The sequence below is a fragment of the Miniopterus natalensis genome, chromosome 5 (genome assembly GCF_054644295.1).
Source record: "Miniopterus natalensis isolate mMinNat1 chromosome 5, mMinNat1.hap1, whole genome shotgun sequence".
In the NCBI taxonomy this organism is placed as follows: Eukaryota; Metazoa; Chordata; class Mammalia; order Chiroptera; family Miniopteridae; genus Miniopterus; species Miniopterus natalensis.
Window position 1 is genome coordinate 10,580,866 of NC_142085.1, and position 19,553 is coordinate 10,600,418.

The following is a 19,553-nucleotide window of genomic DNA, read 5'->3' on the forward strand; positions in this document are numbered from 1 at the left end:
AGTCAACTGTTACTAGGCCACTAGGGAACACCAGTCCTGCAAAAGCATCCTGGGGGCGACCTGGCCCACACCTGAGGACCATGACCAAAGTCACCAGACCGCAATGCTAGAGTAAAGGCAAAGAAACACTGGAGGGACCGGCTGGACTGCCATGGTATCCAACGCCCCCTGCCCCCAGATGGAAGCCCTGGGTCTCCAGGCCAGGACAGCCTGTTTGTAAGGTTTGCCTGTCTCCAGACCCCGCGTTCGGCACAAGCTAACGGGGCACCCTGCTTTTCTAGAGCAGGCAGGGCTTGTGCTTCAGCTGGGTCCCTGTCGGCCCCTTCTGTTGTAACCACATGACCACTACACCAAATAACCCTGAAAACTGCAAATGCCATCCACAGATGGTGCAAGATGACAGGGGTTTGGGAGGAACACCCTCTGAAGCTGGGAAGCATTTAAAGGGACTGTCTCCCTGGTGACAGGCCCACACACTGCTTATTGATCTGTGCATAGCATCTCATCCTGGTCTGATTCAGAAAACTGCCCACTGTCTCCAACCCCCACCCAGGCTGATCTACACCGAGCCTGGCACTTCTCATCCCAGGCTAAGCTGCCCTAGCCCCGCCACTCTACAGGCCCTCCTCACACAAACACCAAGAACTGAGAAAAATCAAAATAAGAGACTCCTCACAAAACTCCAAATTACCACCAGTACATTTATTTAAGGGAGAAAGGGTCAAATTTTATCAGGGACTTTTAAACTGGGTAGGACTAGAGACACTTATCTGCCTAACTTCTGGGTGTTCACAATTGCACAGGCAACCAGATCCTGCACACGAGGCGTCACCATTAAACCGATGAGTATTTGATGAGGGGACACATTCTGGGTCACATGATTTCCCATCCAGAAGGTGCTGCCTTCGTATCAGAAAAGTAGTGTTGAAAAAAACAAAGGCAGAACCTAGCAACAGCTTCCTAGCACAGGCCTGGACATGATAGTGGCCTCGTGGAAGGGAATCACGCCCTATTTACAAGCAGGAGAGCAGGGCTCCCAGCTGAGCTGCAGGTGAGGGCTGGGGCGGGCTGGGTGGGAGTGGGGGTGGGACCTGACACCATGAGCCTTTTCCCATCCAGCCTCCACAGCCATTCTCTGACCTCCTGCACAAGGCAGACTCGGCAAATATGTGAGGAAAGGGGCTTCTGCCCCGGTTCCACAGCCCCGCCCCACCTTCCCCAGGTCTAACAGGTGACCAGTCACTGGGCGCAGCCTCACCCCCACTCAACCCCTGCTTCTGGACAGACACATGGCAAACATGGACACCGAAGCCCTGCTGGGCTGCAGCGCATCTAGGTGTTGCTGGGTTGAAGTCGTCTTACAAGTGCCCAAGGTGATCAGCCTCACCCACGGCGCAGGCTGAGGCTGCGTGTTTTTAGTGATTCAGGTTACTCCAGGGCAAAGCATGATCCTGATGACACGCGGCGAAAAAGGAGGCTGGAGCCGCGGAAGAGCTGGCCCTGGATGGGAAGGAAGAGTCAGGTCAGTGAACGGGGACGCCACCTTCCACATCCTGCCCCAGAGCAAGGCCGGCGTAAGGAAAGGCGGCTCCTGAAGCTCAGAGAGCCCACGGTCAGGGCAGAGGACCCAGGCTTGCATTCCCGCAGGGCAAGGTCACCATCTGCCCTGCGCTGGAGTGGCTCATGGGTCACTTCACGCCACAGGGTGTCCAGTGTTGATGGTCTACGCGGTAGGCACTCTCCAAAGAGGAGGGCACTGGGGAGTACTGCCCTTCTGGCTTCAGAGCCCACATGGTCCGGGACTCCTCCAACGCCTACAGGACGTGATGCATGTAGGACGGGCTGGAGTCACGAAGAACTGCACCCGGCTTTTGCCTCGCGGCTTCTCTCCTACCTGTCCTCTGCTTAACCTGAGGCCAGTCTGTGCACTGGCTGCTGCCCAGGCCACCGCCCCATTTTATAAGGCACACCAAGGCCAGGAAAAGGCAAAGATCTGCCCTGGACACCAAGATCCTTGACTTCTGGGCCCAAGAGCTCCAGCAAACAGGAAGGTGCTTGGGCACAGAACACAAAACCCCAAGACTGGCCCCCTCACCAGGCTCACCATGTGGCCCAGCTCAACCCTCAGGCTCTCCTGGGCACCAGGATGTCCTGCAGGAGGGTTGGGCCTCCAGCACTCCAGCTGCCTGGCAGGAGTTGGTCGCAACCCCACGGCTCCATTTCCAGCGTGTTATTCAAGGTATAAGATGGTGTAAGACTCCCGCGGGTCCCTCATACTTGTTCTAAGAGTCTTTAAGAGTTGAAGAAAAGGGAACCTTTTCTGATGTAAATTTTTAAGTAAACTTGGATCTACCTACCTCAAATCCTTCCTAAAATAAAGTGAGAAGTCAGTTTAAATGCCTTAAGCCAAGCTACATTCTCTTTACCCTCCCCACTCACAACACTGGATTCCATGATAACCCTCTATCTTTCCCTGCCATGAAGCGCCCATAAAACTAGGTCACCTGCTCCATGTGCGGGAATGGGAAAACTCCTCCTCCGGGACCTTGCTTACCTGCATACTCAGGTACTTCCAGCAGTGAATCCAGGATTTGAACACTGGGGAGTAGGGGGGGAGCCCCGCCTGCAACCTACCAGGGAAGGAGAGCATGTTAGACCCAGAGAACACGGAAGGTGATTACCAAGGGAAAGAAGACTCACGAAGGAATGGCTTGGAGCTGCCACCACCCACTCCCTGAACCAGGCATCCCAAAGGGGCGTGGTGAACCCCAGAGGAAGCCAGGGTGCCAGGCGGATGAACCCACAGCCCAGGTGAGGGGGCAGAGTGCTGGATGGGCTCAGCTGGGTCCCCCCAGCAGCCTTGGCAGAGTGCCTGGGGGAGGGGCTCACACCTACCCACAGTTGTTCACAGCCATGAGATCGCCAACCAGCAGAAAAGGGTAGGTCAGCATGCTCACTGCAATCTGAAACCCGGGGAGACCTGAGTGTCAGTGACGCCTCACCAGCCCCACCCGGGCTCAGGGAGCAGGGACACACTGCGCCAACACCCTACACTTTGGCGAGCCTCCAGCCACCGCCAGAGCTGGCTGCCTAAGCCCTTCAGGCCACAGGGCAGTGGGAAGGGTGGCTGACTCGACTTACCCCCATCACAAACTTGGTGTAGCTCCGGATGGCCAGCGCCTGGCTGAACTGAGGAGACAGAAAGGAAGCTGGGTTTGCCACAGGCACCTCAAGATGCAGACGTCACATGTGCAGACACCTGCCAGGCTGCGGGTCTGTGGCCTCCCACCCATACTCCACCCTGGCTCCACATGCCCACTGTGCACACTATGTTCCTTTCGGGGCCTGCCAGCAGCTTCCATGGCCTTAGAGCAGAGCCAAGAGAAGATCTGGGAGGCAGAAGTGGGATAATCGGACTGAAGGGATTTCTGTGACCCAGCTGGGGATGGAGAGGAGCAGAAGTGAAGGCCAGGCACACGGGATCCCTGGCTGCTGGCCTTCATAATCCCGCCGGGCTGTGAGCTCTGAGGGCTTGGCCTGTGTCTGCCTTGACCCATGTCTAAGGAAGGCCTGGCACACAGTGCTCAGTACTGCTTATCGAACAGAAGACAGGCAGCCACCTGGACTACCCAGACACAAAATCCTAGCCCTGTAGCAAAAGGGGAGGGAAAGTCTGGGCTTCTGGTCGCCTCCAACCCCAGCAAGCTCTGGCCCCTTCAAGTCCCCAATTCCTGATGTCTATTTTGCCCAGGAAAGGGGGCTGCCTATCTCTTAGCTTCCTATGGCATGGCCATCCCACCAGGTGGATGCCCTGCACCCCTGGGGACAGGCCTGCTCAGCCCTCTGCCTTTAAGCCACACACAGAAAAGTACTTGAAAAAGTCTTTCAATGAAGCTGCTGACTGTTGTGGGTGACATTAAGTGCAGCAACCCCTAGTCAAAAACCTGCCCACCTAGACTGGAGGAATCAATCGGCTGTGGGATATCCCCCTACCCCAAGACACCCCAGCTGTCCCAGCCTGGCCCTCTGGGAGGGCAGCAGCTCCCCCACCCATGGGGCCCCTGAGAAAGGGCAGGGCCATGGCTACTGTAACTGCAGATGGGAGCTGGTCTCTACAGAGACACTTCAATTTGCTCACTTTGAAAGGCCAATGAGACTCACCTACCCAAGTCAAATAAGCTGACAATTTCCCTCTGAGCAGAGGCTCTCAGCAGGGGAGGGCACTTCCTGCCACAGACATGTGAGCAGGCACGCGCACATGCACACGCACACATGCACACGCGCGCGCACACACACACACACAAACTGCCCAGACACAGACACAGACAGACTGCGACACCCTCCGCCCCGCCCCCAGGTGATCCTGGCAGACAGGTCCCTACGCCCTCACCTTCCTTCCTGGGGCTGGGAATCTCTGCTGTTACAATGGCTGACGACCAGGAATCCCCCACCCATCACTATTCCCCAACTCTCATCTTGATTAAGGCGGGACCAGTCAAGCCATCAGGTCCCTGGATGCCTTTCTTCAATAGTGCCTTTTAGAAGAACCAAGGCATCCCCAGGTCTGAGCCAACCTGCTGAGACGTCTGTGCATTGCAGGCTGTGTAGGCCACTGCTAACAAATTACTGAATAGTACATCTCCTAGCTGATTTGAAAATCCTCGAGGGGAGACGCACCCCCTGCCTGGCACAGGAAAAGACCTAGTACCAGCCCTGTCAACTCCCTGCCAAGTGCCTCCGGAGAGCCCTTCAATCTCTGGGTCTCAATTTCTCTACCTGTCAAACAGGATGAGATACCTGCCCTGTTCCCTTCACAACTGGGGTACTGTCAGGATCAAATGTTAAAATGGTCACAAAAGGGTTTTGAAAGCACAAAACACCAAGCAGAAGTTACATGGTTGTCAGTCGGTCTATCCTGTTTCCTGATCCTTAGCTGGGTCACAACTCAAACTGGCCTCGGACGGCTGGGATCTGTCTTATTTCTAAAACTACCCAGGGACGGACATTCCATAAACTCCTCCAGGTTTCCTATCTGGAGGCAAAGCTGACCTGAGGACAACCAGAGGTCCTCTTCTCAGACCACTTCCCCAGAGACACTCTCTAGCCCTCAGGGCCTGGCGCTCAGAATCCCACAGTCCTCGAGTCTGCCCCAGCAGTACATGGAAAGATGGACAAGTCCTTGTTCCAACCAACCTGGGAACCTGGATTCTGGTCGTTTCCCAGCCCCCCTGGGGTGTCACTCACGCTGTCATCCACCAGGTAGGCATTGATGAAGTGGGCCAACAGGTTACAGCCCCACAAGAAAACCACATCTCCCAGGAGGTGAGGGATTAAGCCGCTAAAAAACAAGGTGAGCAAAGGTGAGCCAGGGAGGGAGGAGAGCGTTTCCTGGGGGCTCCACACCCAGGAAGCAGGCAGGGCTGTTCCAAGCTCGAACTTCAGCATGTCCACCACCTCAGGCAGGAGTCTGCAGGGCCAGTGGGCCAGCGGCTATCCACACCAGGAGGGCGGCGTTCTTTTCTCCCGGGGTGGATGTTATATGCTATGTTTGATACTACAGATTAGCTTATGGTTTCACAAGCGGTTTTCAAACCACAGAAGCTGGGCCTCAAGATGTGAATGTTGCTAAATCTGAGACTTTTCAGTACAGGTTATGAAAGAGTGCCTACATGTTGGTAGTTTTTTCCTGGCCTCTATACCCACCCAACTCTCACAAAACACTTTGCTCCACGCATCTGCTTTCTTCACCCCTAGGTTGTTCCAATGAAGACATTCCATGCAAGTTTTACAAGGAGGACTGACTTTTAAAGTGGTGGCCTTTGCGATAAACAGCTCTGCAAACAAATACAGGAAGTCTCCCTAAGACACAGTGCTAAGGATGACTGGGTCCTATGTCTGACTTGTGGCTTCGTAATGTGCTTATTTACTTGATTAGATATGGAATGACTTGAAAAGATTCCCAGAATGGCTATCTCATGAATTTTTAAAAATTCAAAATCAAGAATTATGATTTTTGAATTTTTGAAAATCTTATTTAAAAATACTTTTTATGTGCAACGCATCTATTATGAGGGGTATTAACAAAATGAACCTTTGTGAGTGCAATTTCTAATCACGTTGCTTCCACCTGTGCTCAGACTGACTTTGCACACATACCTTTTGGCACTTTCTGGGTATTTTAACATCTATGTGTATTGCCTATTCCACAACCACGTGAAGAATTAGAGAACCCAAAGGTTAAGTAACCCAGTGGGAATCCTATTAACACACCAGAATAAAACTATACAATGAGTGTGGAAAAAGCCAGAAGTGATGATGTGTAGTGTTTTAAAGTCTGATGTACTGGTCACAGGGGTAAATATTTACTTGTATATTTACACCCATACATGCATATATGCGTGTGTGCGTATATATATATATATAAACATGTGTGTTTACATAAGTCAAGGTTTGTCAACTCTGGCACTATCGTCATTTAGGGCCATATAAGTCTTTGTTGTGGGGGCTACATTGCAGGATATTGAGCAGCAGTCCTGGCCCCTACCTACCAGATACCAGTTGTGAAAATAAAAGATGTCTCCAGACAATACCAATGTCCGTGGGGGCAGAAATCACCTCCTGATGAGAAACACACACTTGCACACACATGTAGTTGTTTCTTGGTTAAGTGAGATCATAAATAAAAACACCTGGCCACCTATAAAACCACAATATGAGTAAATAGCCCATATTTATTATATACATATGTCACTGCCTAGACCTTAGAAAGGTAAAACAAGTAACACTTATCAGGCCCAGCTTTTGGGTGCCGTTTGTGGATTATCCTATATGGACACAGCCTTTTCAATTGAGTTTTCTTTACAGGTAGAATAAGGTGGTTGTGAGACCGAAGGAAGGCAGGGGGGGTCTGTGGCCCCTGGGAGACTGTGGGCCCTGCTGACAGGCGCTCTGCACACACACAGGCCCAGCAGGACCAGGTTTTCTGACTTCTTAAAAGAAGTCAGAAATATGGACTATATGAAATACCCTAAATGTTAAATGTGAAGGGCTAATTTGTCAGAAATGCTATCATTGTGACCTGTCAGTGTTTGGCACTCAGTCCAGGGAACAGATAGATGGTCAGTCATTTTTTAGCAGTGAGACCGAGGACAATGGAGTGCCCTGGCTCATGCCCAGCCCCACGCCCACCCCCAGCCCTGGGCAAATGGATGGGGTCTGGGGGTCAGTCCAGTCAGTACTGAGCAAACAGTACCATCTCTGTGTGAGCTGTGATCTGGAAGGAGCTGCGCAGCTTTGGTCCGGATAATCTGTAGCTCACACATGCCATGGAGTGCAGCTACTCAGGCGGGGGCAGGGCCTGGGTTAGTCTGAGGCCAGCAGCTGCAGCCTGAGAGTGAGCCTGTTAGCAGAGCCGTGCCTGTGGCCAGCTTTGGAAGTATAAACTCACGTACACAAAGAATCCCAGCAGCCCTTCCTCTTTGAAAATCTTCCCAATGGAGCTCAGCACGCCGCTGTGAAGAAAGCAAGATGAGGACAGAGGCCACCTGGTCACCTGGAGAAGCCCCTGCCCCTCACCCCCACCCCCCGCTGATCAGAGCCATCAAATCCTGGCCAGGACGGGCAGGGAAGATCCCGTTACCAGGCAGAACACAGCTGAGATTAGAGCTCTTATTTGGGGAGAAGGGACCCTTACTCAGTTCAGAGACTGGAGAAGCCCTACAGCACCGGGGCAGAACCCTGGCAGTTAGCAACCACTGTTCTCTGTGGGTCTAGAATTTAGAACGAAACCTTCCAGCCTGGGCTGCTGCACCATGCCGGGCACTTCTCCTGCCTGGCCCTGCAGTTTATCTCTGGCTGAAGAACCTTTCGGCAGAGAAGCCCACATGACTGGCTGAGTGAGAGCAGGTAGAGGGGCAAGTGGAGAGAATCACCTTCTCAGGGGGCAGAGGAACACAGGGCCCTGGGGCAGGAGGCCCTGGAGTCAGAATGCCCAGATGCAGCCTGGGAAAAGGTATCTGGCCCACCCCAGCAAGGAGCCTGTAGCAGACCAGAGGATGAGCTTCTACATGTGAAATGCAAAGAAGGTTCAAGAGCAACCCCTGTGGCCTGTGGCTAGCAATGCCACGTGGCCTGTCCTACATGAGGCTCTGCAAAGTCTAGATGAGCAGTGGCCTAGGAGAGAAAAAGACTGTGGGAGCCAAAGCCATGGCTGGTGCTGGTCCCAGGGCACTGGGCCCTACCAGGTCCCACTACCTTTCTTCTCAGAACAGTGGCTCAGCCACTCCTGGTCCAGTCTGGGGGAATGGGCCAATTTCCCATTAGTTAACCTAAAATGAGGACGTACAGCAGCTGAGCTTCCTGGGGCAATGGCTCCACAGGGCAGCTGCAGAAAACTGAACCTAGGAATCGAGAATGAGAGAGGAAGGGTAACAGAGGCGTGTCCTCCTGTCACAGGCCGCCAGGATCCGCGTCCTGCCTGGACTGAGCCTCAGAAGCAGGGAGGGTGTAACTGCCGCAGGGAAGGGCTATGTCAACACACCTATTCACTCCAGCCCCCCTGCGCAGTTCGAGCACTCGGATGCTAGGTAAGCATTTGGTAACCAGCTGAAGTGGACAGAGGAGGAAACGAGTTGGAAGCCAGGCGCTATGACAGCCAGAGAAATTGTTAGGGCATAACCTAGGAGGCCCAGGAGGGAACCCTGGCTCAGTCCTAAGTGGCAGAATCAGCTCTGGTGCCAGGACTCCTAATCCAAGCCAGCTCTACTCCCACTCACCCTCTCTGCAGGGCACCCAGGCCCATTCAGGGCAGCCCGGGCAAGAGATACAGAGAAAATGCCCCGGGACAGACTATGGAAGCCACTACCACATTCCTCTGAAGCCAACACATTAGAACTAAGGCAGAAAAGGGGCAGTGACTGACCCAGCAGGCCTGTCCTTACAGATTCTGAACAGTGACAAGGCCACGCCTATCAGTCCCAAGAAAAATTACACACCTGTACTTGGCCTCCCGTCCCACAAATTGAACCATGCAGCGCATCGAGATGACTGAGGAAAGAGAAAACACACACAGGTGACATGATGCACACACACCCAGAGCCCATGCCAGCCACTGTGGGGTGCCCGCTCTGGTGGCCACTGCATAGCATGGCTCACGTCAGAGCAGGACAGGAGGAGGGCCTCTGGGCTTCCCCATCACTCTCCATGACCAGGGCATCCATTTCTTCTACCTGGGAAGAGTCCCAGCTCCCTTTGGACATGACACCTGACCAATCTCTCCCCAGTGGGGTTGCAATGCAATAGCCCTACCCTAGTGCCACTTCCCAGTAAATCTACTGCTGCCCAGCTACAGTCCATGGGGGCCATCCCACGGCTGGGCTGCAGGCTCCAGTGGGGCAGCTCACCATGCAGGGGGTGGGCCAGCATGCGGGACACGCACTGCATCATCATCTCGTAGGAGGTCTGCAAGAGAGCAGAGGGGGCACTCGGTCTGGCCTGTCTCTGGAACTGGCACTCCTGGGGAGCTAAGAGCTCATATGGGAGGCAGCCTGAGATCCCACAGCACCCATGTGGGGTCCGTCTACCGCAGATGGCCCCACTTGTTGCCCACCCCCAATTCCCTCCACCCAGGAGTGCTGCAGGGTCCCAGGCCAGGCCCCACGGCGGCTAAAGGCTTTCTGGGATTCCCTGCAGTGTCCACGCTGGGGCTTCACATCCCCCTCCCATGCAAGCACGAGGACACAACTCTGAGACTCTTCAATGACGCCCCAAGTCGGCAGTGAGAAAGAAGCTAACTCCCCTCCGAGGGCCTCTCCAATTCCAGCACCCACCTCCTTCACCACTTTCCGCAGGGAAGTCTTCATGTCGTCCTTGCTGGAAACCTGCTCGATCTCATCCGGAGGGAAAACCTGGCATACAGAACACAGGGGAGCCAAAGGCAAAGTGTAGCTATGCCTCTGGAATGTAACTTGTGGGGCAGAGATGGCAGGAAGCAGCTCCTACAGCTTTCTCTGCAGTGACCATTAGCTGGGCAGGCCTCAGGTAACCCCCAGGACTGGAGCTTGGGGGAAACAGGCCCTGCCCATTGTCACAGCAGTGGGAAAGCGAGAGGTCTGTGGGGCAGGAACCCTCCCAATCAACGAGTCTCAGCATTGGGCCACCAGAGTTTGGAGCCTGGCTATGGTGCTGGGTGGAGGCCTGACCAGTCTGGGACAGCTGGGCTAGTGCACATGGCTGCCCCTGGGGCGGCAGGGAGCTCAGGAGAACCTGGGGCGACTGCTGCGGACTTTGCCAGGGCTCACCTTCTTCATGCTGCCCCGGGTCACGGTGGAGAGGGCGTTGGACATCAGTCGGGGGCTCAGGCCTCGGAATAGCCCAATTTTTCCATCCACTTGCACAATGTACTTGGCTATAAGGAAGCAGAGGTGGCCACGTCATGCCCAGCCTGGACACCCACTCCCGAGTCACATGCACACCCTGACCAGACACTGTCCCTCGGTACATGCTGCCTTCTGTCACAGAGGGGAGATCCATCCAGGACCCCACAAGTGATCAGGCCCCACCCCCAATTTTTTCTCTAGCCTGTTCCTTTGTGTAAAAGCCTTTAAGACATATTTTTGACAAACAAGTCCAAATTTCCTTTTTAAGCTCTGACAAATCTACCTGGCAAGCTCAGCTGTAGTTTTTCAACCCAGCAACTTTAGTGCTGCAACCCAGAAGCCAGTTCTATTGCTCAGAAAAAATGTTTTTCTTGGGAAAAAAAGAAAGGAAGAGGGTAGAGTGCCCACAGGGGATGATAAAGTCCCAGCCTAAGCGAGGAAAAAAGAAAAAGGGTGGGCTTCCAGAAGAGAGGCTCAAGAGTGTCCCTAAGCACGCCACGGAGAGGGCGTCCCCACCGTCACTGTGCTTCATCCTGGACCCCACCTGGCACCTGCTGGCATTTATTATGAAGATTTGGGGAGGAAATGCAAATGGAGAAGTAACCAAAACAGAGGCACCAATGAGCTATTTTACAGAAAAACACATAAGCAGCCAGGGAAGCTGGAGCGTACTTGTCAGTGCTTTTTCATTAGGGTCTCTGAAAGGATCGCTTTTTTAAATGTTTTCTTATTTAATATCAACTTTCAAACTCTGTTCAAAGAGACAATGCATTTTTACAAAGCTGCATACTTGGAAGCTGGCAGAACATTCTCTGACAACTAGCTCCCCTCAAACCCACGACTTTAGCTCTCTGGCGCCACACAGTGGCAGGAACCAGCACGTGAGGCGTTTCTCTGCAACATGTCTGCCAACCCAGCAGTCCATTGCCATTGCCACTGCCACTGCCACTGCCACTGCCACTGCCACCGGGCTTTCACTGGGCCTAGCACCTGTTACCTGCAAACTTGGCTTCCTGAGATGGGTGGGGCTGGGGAGAGAGGAGTGGGAGGCGAGAGGACACAGGCGCCCTGCTTCAGAGTGAGCAGCAGAAGGAAGGTTGGTTTTGGGGGAGGGGAGCGCCGGTAGGTAAGGGGGGGCAGGGTAAAGCCAGTGTGATCTCCAGGGAGACACTTAACCTCTTTCTATCCAACTTACCTACCAGTGAAAAAGTAGTTAAGGACCCTTACTTCTCCCACTTCAGAGACAAAGTATGGACAAGTGAGAGCAGAGAAACGTAGACAGAGGCCATTCTGGGCGCAAGGGGCCCCATGGCCAGCCAGGGGCTTCCCTGTCCCAGGCGTCCTGCAGTCCCTGGAAAACGCCAGGGAGTTCTTGCGTTACACCTTTGCTGGGAGACGGGAGGAAGAGGTGCTGTCCACACAGGCTCTAGGCATCCAGACAACCGAGCCCTCTCCTCATGGGAGAGTGGTATGGTGTCTGGAAACACTGGACAGGCATCTGCTACACCACCTGGACTAAAGCACCATTTATGTGATCCGGGGCGGGGGGAGCACCTCAGAACTCTGCTCATCTTTGCAAGAGGCAGTAAAGTGAGTCAAGACCCCTCTACCTGAGCCCTTTTCGGAATGATGATGACGTAACCAGAGCCGGTCTGGGCCCTACCCTGAGTCCCTCGCATGGCTGGAGCGCGCCTAGCCATAAACAGAGAGCCCCCTCAGAGGGGCTGGCAGCCCAAATCCAGTGTTTTCTGTGTCCACCACCTCACTGTACTTCGGTGGGGGCGCCTTCCTAATTCTGATCCCCCTCCCCCACACTAACAATCTTTCAGGAAAAACAAATATGAACACATTTCCCCACAAAATGACATGTTCTATCTGGCCCCAGACTGCCCAACACCCAGGTGGCAAGGTTGAAAAAGAAACATGACCTCAGGTTCTGCCAACAGTGTGTGAAATGAAAGAAAGGGGACAGGAGGCGAAGCACCAAGTTATTCAGTAGAAAGAAAGGTTTTCAGAGAACATTCTGCAGTGACCAGATAAGAGCAGAGGTGGAGGAAGCATGAGGGATCAGGCTGGCTGTGAACACCGACAACAAGGGCGCATTAAAGAAAGTCCCTCCCATGGTCACCCTGTGAGAGTGGGGACTTGGAGAGGGATAGCCATGGGGAACTTCAAAAGGTCTTGGGCAGCTGGTGCCCACAGCCAGGGGATGAGCAGCAGAAGCAGCCAGGTGGGCTTCACTGGATCGGACAAGCTCCACGGTGTTGGGCTTCTTGGTGGAGAGACCTCGGGACAGGCACAGCTGCTTGGCGGGGGAGGGATGTATGAAGGGCCAGGCACAGAGGCGCCGAAGCTACTCTGCAGAGGATGTGGGGCCAGGGCAGTGAGGCTGCCTGCCAGAGCTCACACAGCTGGGCAGGCACCCCAGAGGTAAAGCCACCACTCACCACAAACTGGTCTATACCCAGGGGGTGGTGATGCCAGAACAAGTTGGCACCATGCAAGGGAAAGAAAAAGAAAGAAAAAGAACTCAGGAGGCCCCCAACAGGCCTCTTGCTAGAGTAGCAGGAAAGCCAGTACCAGGGCAGGACCCCCGCCCCCACTCCAGGCACAACCTGGGGGCAGGGCTGACAGGGACCAGTGTCCTGACTGGCTCTTCCCTTGAGCACCTGTCTGCCCTTCCCCTGCCTGGCTCACTGCCAGATAGAGAAGCTGGACTGTTTACCTGCTTCCACCCCAACACCCTGCTGCCTCTGGCCACACTGCTGGATCCCTTCCTCCACACCACCTCTGACTCTGGGTGCCCTGCTCCCCACTTTCTGGTTCCTCTGTCGGTGTGGGCTTTCCTGCCTTGGAAGCACACTCACCGTAGGTGAAGAAGCTCGGCAGGTAGAGGACCTTCCTCCCCAGCACATTGGTCCCAATGGTGGGGGGCATCGGCTCATGACCCACCTTCAGAATCAACAAACACAAAAGGAAGGTCAGATTCCACTGCTGATGCAGTCTCACTGCTTTGAATCTTTCCAAGCCTCTAACTCTTTTTCTACAAAGTCTAATGCTGTTCCTGTTGATGTTTTCCTGATCAAAACATACAAGAAATGTCACCAGTGTCTACAACCATCAGCATCATGGAATCTCCCAATGAACAGAAATGTCTAGTCCCAGATACCTCTTACCACAATCCAAGTCACCTCCAGTCCCCAACACTGTTACCTTCAAATTCCAGATATCGCCAGGACTAACCCCTCTATTTTATACACTTCGAACCCCATGCTCATCTCAGAATAAATCTGTTTATTCTCATCTCCAGGTTAAAAACTTCAGTCCAGTCTCAATCCTAAATGTGGTAACACCAAAACACAGCACATCCAAATCCGTCCCAAAATTCAGACAGCTCAGCTCCAAGTGACCCATTCCAAAGTTCACCCACAACTCGAATTTCTTACTACACCCATGGAAAATGTCAACAAATCCGTCCCTCTCGCTCTCAGGCAGAGCAGACTGTTACCTCAAATCCCAGCTGCTCCTCAAACAATTCCTCAACTGTGTTCTAATCTCAATGACCCTTGTGACAGAATGTCCCGCATTTCTGTGGGGCTATGGTCACTTTTGCTGTGTAGATGCTGGTTACATATGTTAAACTAATGGGTGGGTGAAAGACCAAGCCACCTATACCCCATGAGGAGGTGGGGTCTCTCTGAGGGGTGAGACTGTTTGTTCTGCTGCCAATGAATGACAATCTCTCTGCTGCCAGGCAGGAGGCAAAGTGTCCAGAGACTGGCACCTAAATGGGGCGTGAGAAGTCTCCTTCCCTGACAGGGGACAGCATCCCTGTCCCTCAAAGGAGGCCAGCTGAGTCCGTGAACCAGAGCAGCAGCTCTTGGACGTGGAAAGCAGAAACGACAGGGTTGGGGAACTCTACCTTAAAACTGGACTAGGTCTGTTTCTAGTGCTTTCTTGGCTCAATTCCCTTTCTTCCTTGCCTTAGGGTTTTTGAAAGTTCATGCTGTGCCCTGTGGAAGTGAATCTGAGCTACATGACAGATTACTGATTGTAAAATAAGAAAGCCCCTCTGGATGAGGACCTTCTTTAAAAGTCTATCCCAGAGGAGTTGGAGAAGAGGGATGAGCCAGCTGACCTAAGCAGTTAGCCCTCCCTTCCAGACCTTTCCCCTTCTGGGTTGAAAACTCCAAGTTTCCGAGTTTTGTTTTGATTTTTTTCTCTTACACAAGCAACATTCCCTTCATACCCTCTACTATGAGTCTGAACTACTGCTCTTTTGCTGTCTTATCCAGTCTAGTCACGACAATTTGGGAGTCCTGACTGATTCTAACTTCACGCCTAAATCCGCTGTGTCCCTTCACCTCATGTCCCATAGCTCCCAAAACTACTGAATCTATATTTTTAACTTCTACCCAGGTTATCAAAGGCACACTGGCCATATTTCACCCCCATTCTCCTTGTCCTTAAGTTTTCATTATTTGTGCCCAAGTCATACCTACCCAATTTCATCCCCAAATCTATGAATCCAGTCCAAAGCTGTGGCTCTGTATCAGATTCTGGCAGAGCCAGTCGATCACCCTTAAATCTCCAAATCCTGAAACCTAACACCCACGAGCCTGATCTGAGGCACTGAATTATTTACCCCAAATCTGCCACTCCAATCCCTGCTACCCCCAAAGAACTGGTATTTGCCTTTTTGTAAAATGTTACTGATTCCCAAACTATACCCATTAAAACTTCACCCTAAAAAGTTACACTCAGCACCAGCAGAGTTCAAATCGGACAGGCCACCTGTCACCCCAACTGGGCTCACCCACCCTTACCTCCCCACATCCAGTTCTTCTCGCCCTTTTGTCTTCCTTTAGCCCCATTCCCCATTCTCCCCTCATTCCCAATTCTCTCTTCAAATCACCCTATTTCAATTTTCTTCTCAAACCTGTAAACTAAATCTATGATGATCCAAATGATGGCCACTTCCCACTTCCTTCACATGGAGCACCCCATTCCCATACTCCAGTATCTGCCACTTGGCAGACCCTTATATCTGCCACCCTAAAACCCCAGCCTTCACCTAACCTCTCTCCGTCAGCCAAAACACTCAGCTCCCAGCATCCTTACTTCGCATATCTCGGGTGCCAATTTTTCTCCCAAAACTGTAATCTCTAGCACTGTAAATACAACCCTAATTCTGTAAGTGAAGCAGCCCTCAGTCCCAAGTCACAACCAAACATGAGTTTGGAACTTCCCCCATCAGCCAATTCTAAATCTCAATCACTGTTAGATTCCAGTCCGGCACCCTGGTGTTCCTGACCGAGTCTCTTCATTCCTTGTCACCTTCTGGTCACACCCCTAAATCTACTGCCCCATTCCTCGGATTTCAAATACTCCCATTCGAGTCCCTCTTATTCCAGTTGTATCTCCCACTGTCAGTACAATTATAAAGACAATACATCGGGACACCCATTTGCCTCAACTCAAACCAAACCTCAAATCTTGCTTGGGTCTCCATTTCAATTTTTACTCCCCACTGCCCAATCTTCTTAACTGGAAAATTTTAGGCTAAATCTTCAGGCCTGAACTACGCCCATCTAAACAATGCCCATCTGCATCACCCCCACCTAATTCTGCCAAATGCATCCTTCCACCCTGCCTCCTTCCAACTCAATCTCCCCCTTTCTCAAGCAGCCTGCTTCATCCGTAAGGCACTGCTGGCCACCACCAATGTACTCAGTGCACCTGCATGGCACTGTTCCAGACATCCCTACCTTGGCCTCAGTTTCTGCCAGCCCTTCTCTATCCTGTCCTCTTATGGCTCAACTACCCCCCCTCCGCCTAATTTCAGTACTTCCAGACCCCTACAGCCCATTCCCCCAGGTACAAGGACTGTGGGTCCCATTTCCCAACCCCAACCGTGGCTTCCATTTTCTCCTCCAAATGCGTCATCCCTCTCCCCTAAAAGCCTCCCCCTCGCTCCCCTCTCCAGACAAAACGCCACTACTCCCCTCCCCCACTGCGTCACCCCATCCCCTCCTCCCACCAAACCTGTCGTCACCATCAGATCCAGAGCCCCCCATCTCCTGCTAACCGAAAGCTCTCCCCAGCTAAATCCTCTGCCTTCACCCTCTCCCACCAAATTCTGCCACCATTAATTCTATTGCCCCGTCCCCTCCTTCCTGGAGTCTGGTGCCCTTGCTCCTCTCCTGAATTTTTGGCCCTGGCCCCCTGTCCTTTGTCTTTCCAAACCGCTTTAAATCCATCCCCACCAAATCCAGAGCTCTTGCTCTTGCTCCCTTCTAGCCTAAATATGTGCTCATCTTCTAAATAATTTGTCTGGGCCCCCAATCCTCTTGCCCATCCGTTAGCTGAAACTCCTCTCCCCTCCCCCAATTTGTTGCTTTTTAACTCACCCCAAAATGATGCCCTTTCCCTCTTATTCCAAGTTCATTGCCTCCATTCCCTAATCCCCGAAACCCGTCTCTCTATCCCATCGCCCTCTCCTTGCACCCCCCAAAATCCCTCGTTCCTTCCACCCTCTCCCAAATCTGTCGCTCCGACTCCTTCGCCCCCTCTCCTGCACCCCCAAACCCGTGCGCTCTGCATCCCCAAACCCTTTCCCGCTTTCCTCCTCTCCCATTCCTTCGGCCCACAAACCCTCGGTGCCCGCACCTCTCCCCAAATCCGTCGCCATCGACTCCCCCGTCCCAATCTGACCAGATCGAGGCCTGTCACCTTCACATGAGCCCCCACCTCCCTACGGCGCCCCAGGCCCCCCACCTGGATGAGCAGTTTCACGTAGAGCAGCGGGTGGCTGAGCGCCGTCACGCCCGCGCCCAGAGCCACGAAAAGGGCCTCGGTGGTCGGGGCGTTGTCCCCGGAGCCCAAGCCCCCGGACCCGCCGTCCATCCTGCGGGCGGATGGCTGCGCCGCAGGCCTAGGGTGGCGCGGGTGTGCGCGGTGCGCGGGCGGCGGGTCGCGAGCCCGGGCCTCGACCCCCGCCGCCGCTCCGCCGCGCGCTCCGGCTCCAGCTCCGGCTCCCGCCATCCCCGCGGCACCGCCGCGAGCCCAGGGCACCACTTCCGGGTCCGAGGCCCCCATGGCGCCGGGCGGCGAGGTCACTCCCCGTCACGTGACCGGCGGCGCCCCGCCCCTCGCCGGCGTCGGGGGCGGGGCCGGGCCGCACCACTCGGGCCGCGGGGGAGCGCGGGAGGGGGGCGAGCAGGTGGTCCGTGCTGAGTGTGGTCCCGGGGCCGCGTGGGGACCGGGCGCGGGGCTGGGACGCAGGCCGAGGGTCAGTGGTCGCGGGCGGGCCGAGTCGCGGGCCCAGGGCCTGTGTAGGCTTCCGCGGGTCTGGGCGTCCCCCCGAGAGCCGCGGGGAGCGGGGAGCGGGGAGCGGCGGGGGCGGGGCTTAGCGGCTCCGGAGGCCGGACGCCCCCAGCACTGTCGGCGGCGCGCCGGAGCCCCCTCCCCGGTGTCTGGAGTGCTCTTTGCTGCTCTGTGTCTGCCCTTTTGCGGCCGGGATCCCAGGTGGAGCGGCCTGCGAGGCCGCCTGCTGCGGGCGACCGCTCCGCGCCTCCAGACGCGCCGTCGCCCCTGCGCCTCCCCGCCAGGCCCGCGCCAGGCCCCCCGCGGCGTGGCCGGCCGCCCGCGCGCTGAGCCGCCCTCGGAGCCCACCTTAGAAAATGCGTTTTGCTCTGAAATACTCGGCCAATCTCCCCGCCAGATCCGGGGGTTTAATCAGCCGTTCAGTGTGAGCACACTGCGAGGTGTCCATAGTCTAACCTTTAATTACTAAACATGAAATAATAACTGGCCCTAAAATCGCACTTCGTGCCAGACGCATTTTAAGGGGCTTTGCACCATGTTAACTCCAGTATAATCCTCAAAACAACCCGTAGAGGAAGGTACGGCTGGTCCTCTAGTAACATTTTGTTCAATTTTTTCTTTTTGTTATAAGAGATGCGCAGGAACTTAGCCTTTGGTAAAGTCGATTTTGTTACAGGCTTAGGTGAGGGCCTGTCTTTATTAAAGCAGGTGCCCTGCTCCGGATTGTAAACGTGCCCAGCCCTGCAGCGACACCTAGAAGGGCGCCCTGACCACTTAGTTCAGGTCTCTTGCCCTCTGCCCTTCTCAACTCCCTTCCTGCCTTGACTCCTGAAAAGCTACCTCCCCCCTTGCCACTCCTGCCAAATACTCTAACACCTCCCACATCCCAATTTTGCCAGTCTCCCTCCCTCCCTTTCTCCCCCAGGCTGGCTTCTCTAACCCAGATTTATTCTGGTCTAAATTACTGCAGAGCCTCCTAGCCCGCCCTGGCTGGTGTGGTTCAGTTGGTTGGAGTGTCCTCCTGTGCACAAAGGAGTCACGGGTTCGATTCCCGGTCAGGGCACGTACCCAGATTGCCAGGTTCCAACCATCGGGGCCCCTATGGGAGGCAACTTATGTTTCTCTCGCTCCCTCTCTCTTCCTCTCTCTCTAAAATCTATACTAATTTTTTTTTTTTTTTTTTTTTAAGCCTCCTAGCCTCAGACTGACGAACCTCTGAGGGAAGGCAAGGGTGGAGAGGTGGGTGGGGAGAGATTAATCAAAGAATTTATAAGCATAGATACATAACCCATGGACACAAGCAATTGTATGGGGAAGGCCTGGGGGTGGGGCCGATGCGGGGTGGAAGGGATCAGTGGGGGGGAGTGGATATCTGTAATACTTTCAACAATAAAGATAAATAAAAAGTAATAAAATAAAAATCCTCCTAGCCCTTTCAGGTTACTCTGTTTTCTCCCTCAAAAGCAACTTGGCCGGTATGGGAGGCAACCTATGGAAGTTTCTCTCTCCCTCTCCCTCTCTCTCTAAAATCAATAATAATAATAATAATAATAATAATAATAAAGGCCTTTTAGCCCTTTCAGGTTACTCTTCTCCTTCAAGCACAACTTTCATTAACCCTGCCTCCCACCCCAGGAGCACTTTAGTGACTTCCTTTTGCCTGGATTCTGATTAACTTTCCCAGCAGGGACCTGACAGTGCGGTTCATGCACAGCCTCATCTGGCATCACAGCAGCACTAACTCCACCCAGAAGTCAGATTTCGGAAACTTCCTCACACAAGCCTTTCCTCCTCTGTCTTTCCCTCTCCATCTTTCCCCAGCTGCCTATTTTTCCTTCTGACCTTGACTGT

At 53.8% G+C, this 19,553-nt stretch overlaps 1 protein-coding gene across 2 annotated transcripts; it reads right to left on the minus strand.

Annotated features, from left to right (window-relative positions):
• Positions 1 to 681: 681 nt before the first annotated feature.
• MTCH1 (mitochondrial carrier 1) lies at positions 682 to 17,474 on the minus strand. 2 transcript variants are annotated; one of them, XM_016223667.2, is made up of 12 exons: positions 17,154 to 17,474; positions 13,244 to 13,328; positions 10,299 to 10,405; positions 9,828 to 9,905; positions 9,402 to 9,459; positions 8,994 to 9,045; positions 7,452 to 7,511; positions 5,245 to 5,338; positions 3,142 to 3,189; positions 2,896 to 2,963; positions 2,555 to 2,630; positions 682 to 1,500 (listed from the first exon to the last, which is right to left on the minus strand). In XM_016223667.2, the coding sequence occupies exons 1-12, from the start codon at positions 17,472 to 17,474 to the stop codon at positions 1,429 to 1,431; spliced, it is 1,119 nt and encodes a 372-aa protein (XP_016079153.2). In that variant the 3' UTR covers positions 682 to 1,428. The 2 variants fall into 2 exon arrangements, with proteins under 2 accessions (XP_016079153.2, XP_087673493.1); XM_087817367.1 differs by having other exon boundaries at positions 5,194 to 5,338.
• Between the last annotated feature and the right edge of the window lie 2,079 nt (positions 17,475 to 19,553).

Bases quoted from the DNA above. Each gene is read 5' to 3' on its own strand.
- MTCH1 (XM_087817367.1), bottom strand. From the start codon at position 17,474: ATGGGGGCCTCGGACCCGGAAGTGGTGCCCTGGGCTCGCGGCGGTGCC. The intron at 5,339-7,451 runs GTACGTGAGTTT...CTTGTTTTTTAG, and splicing joins GGGCTGCTGGGATTCTTTGT to CGGCTTAATCCCTCACCTCC. The intron at 2,964-3,141 runs GTAAGTCGAGTC...CCCGGGTTTCAG, and splicing joins ACACCAAGTTTGTGATGGGG to ATTGCAGTGAGCATGCTGAC.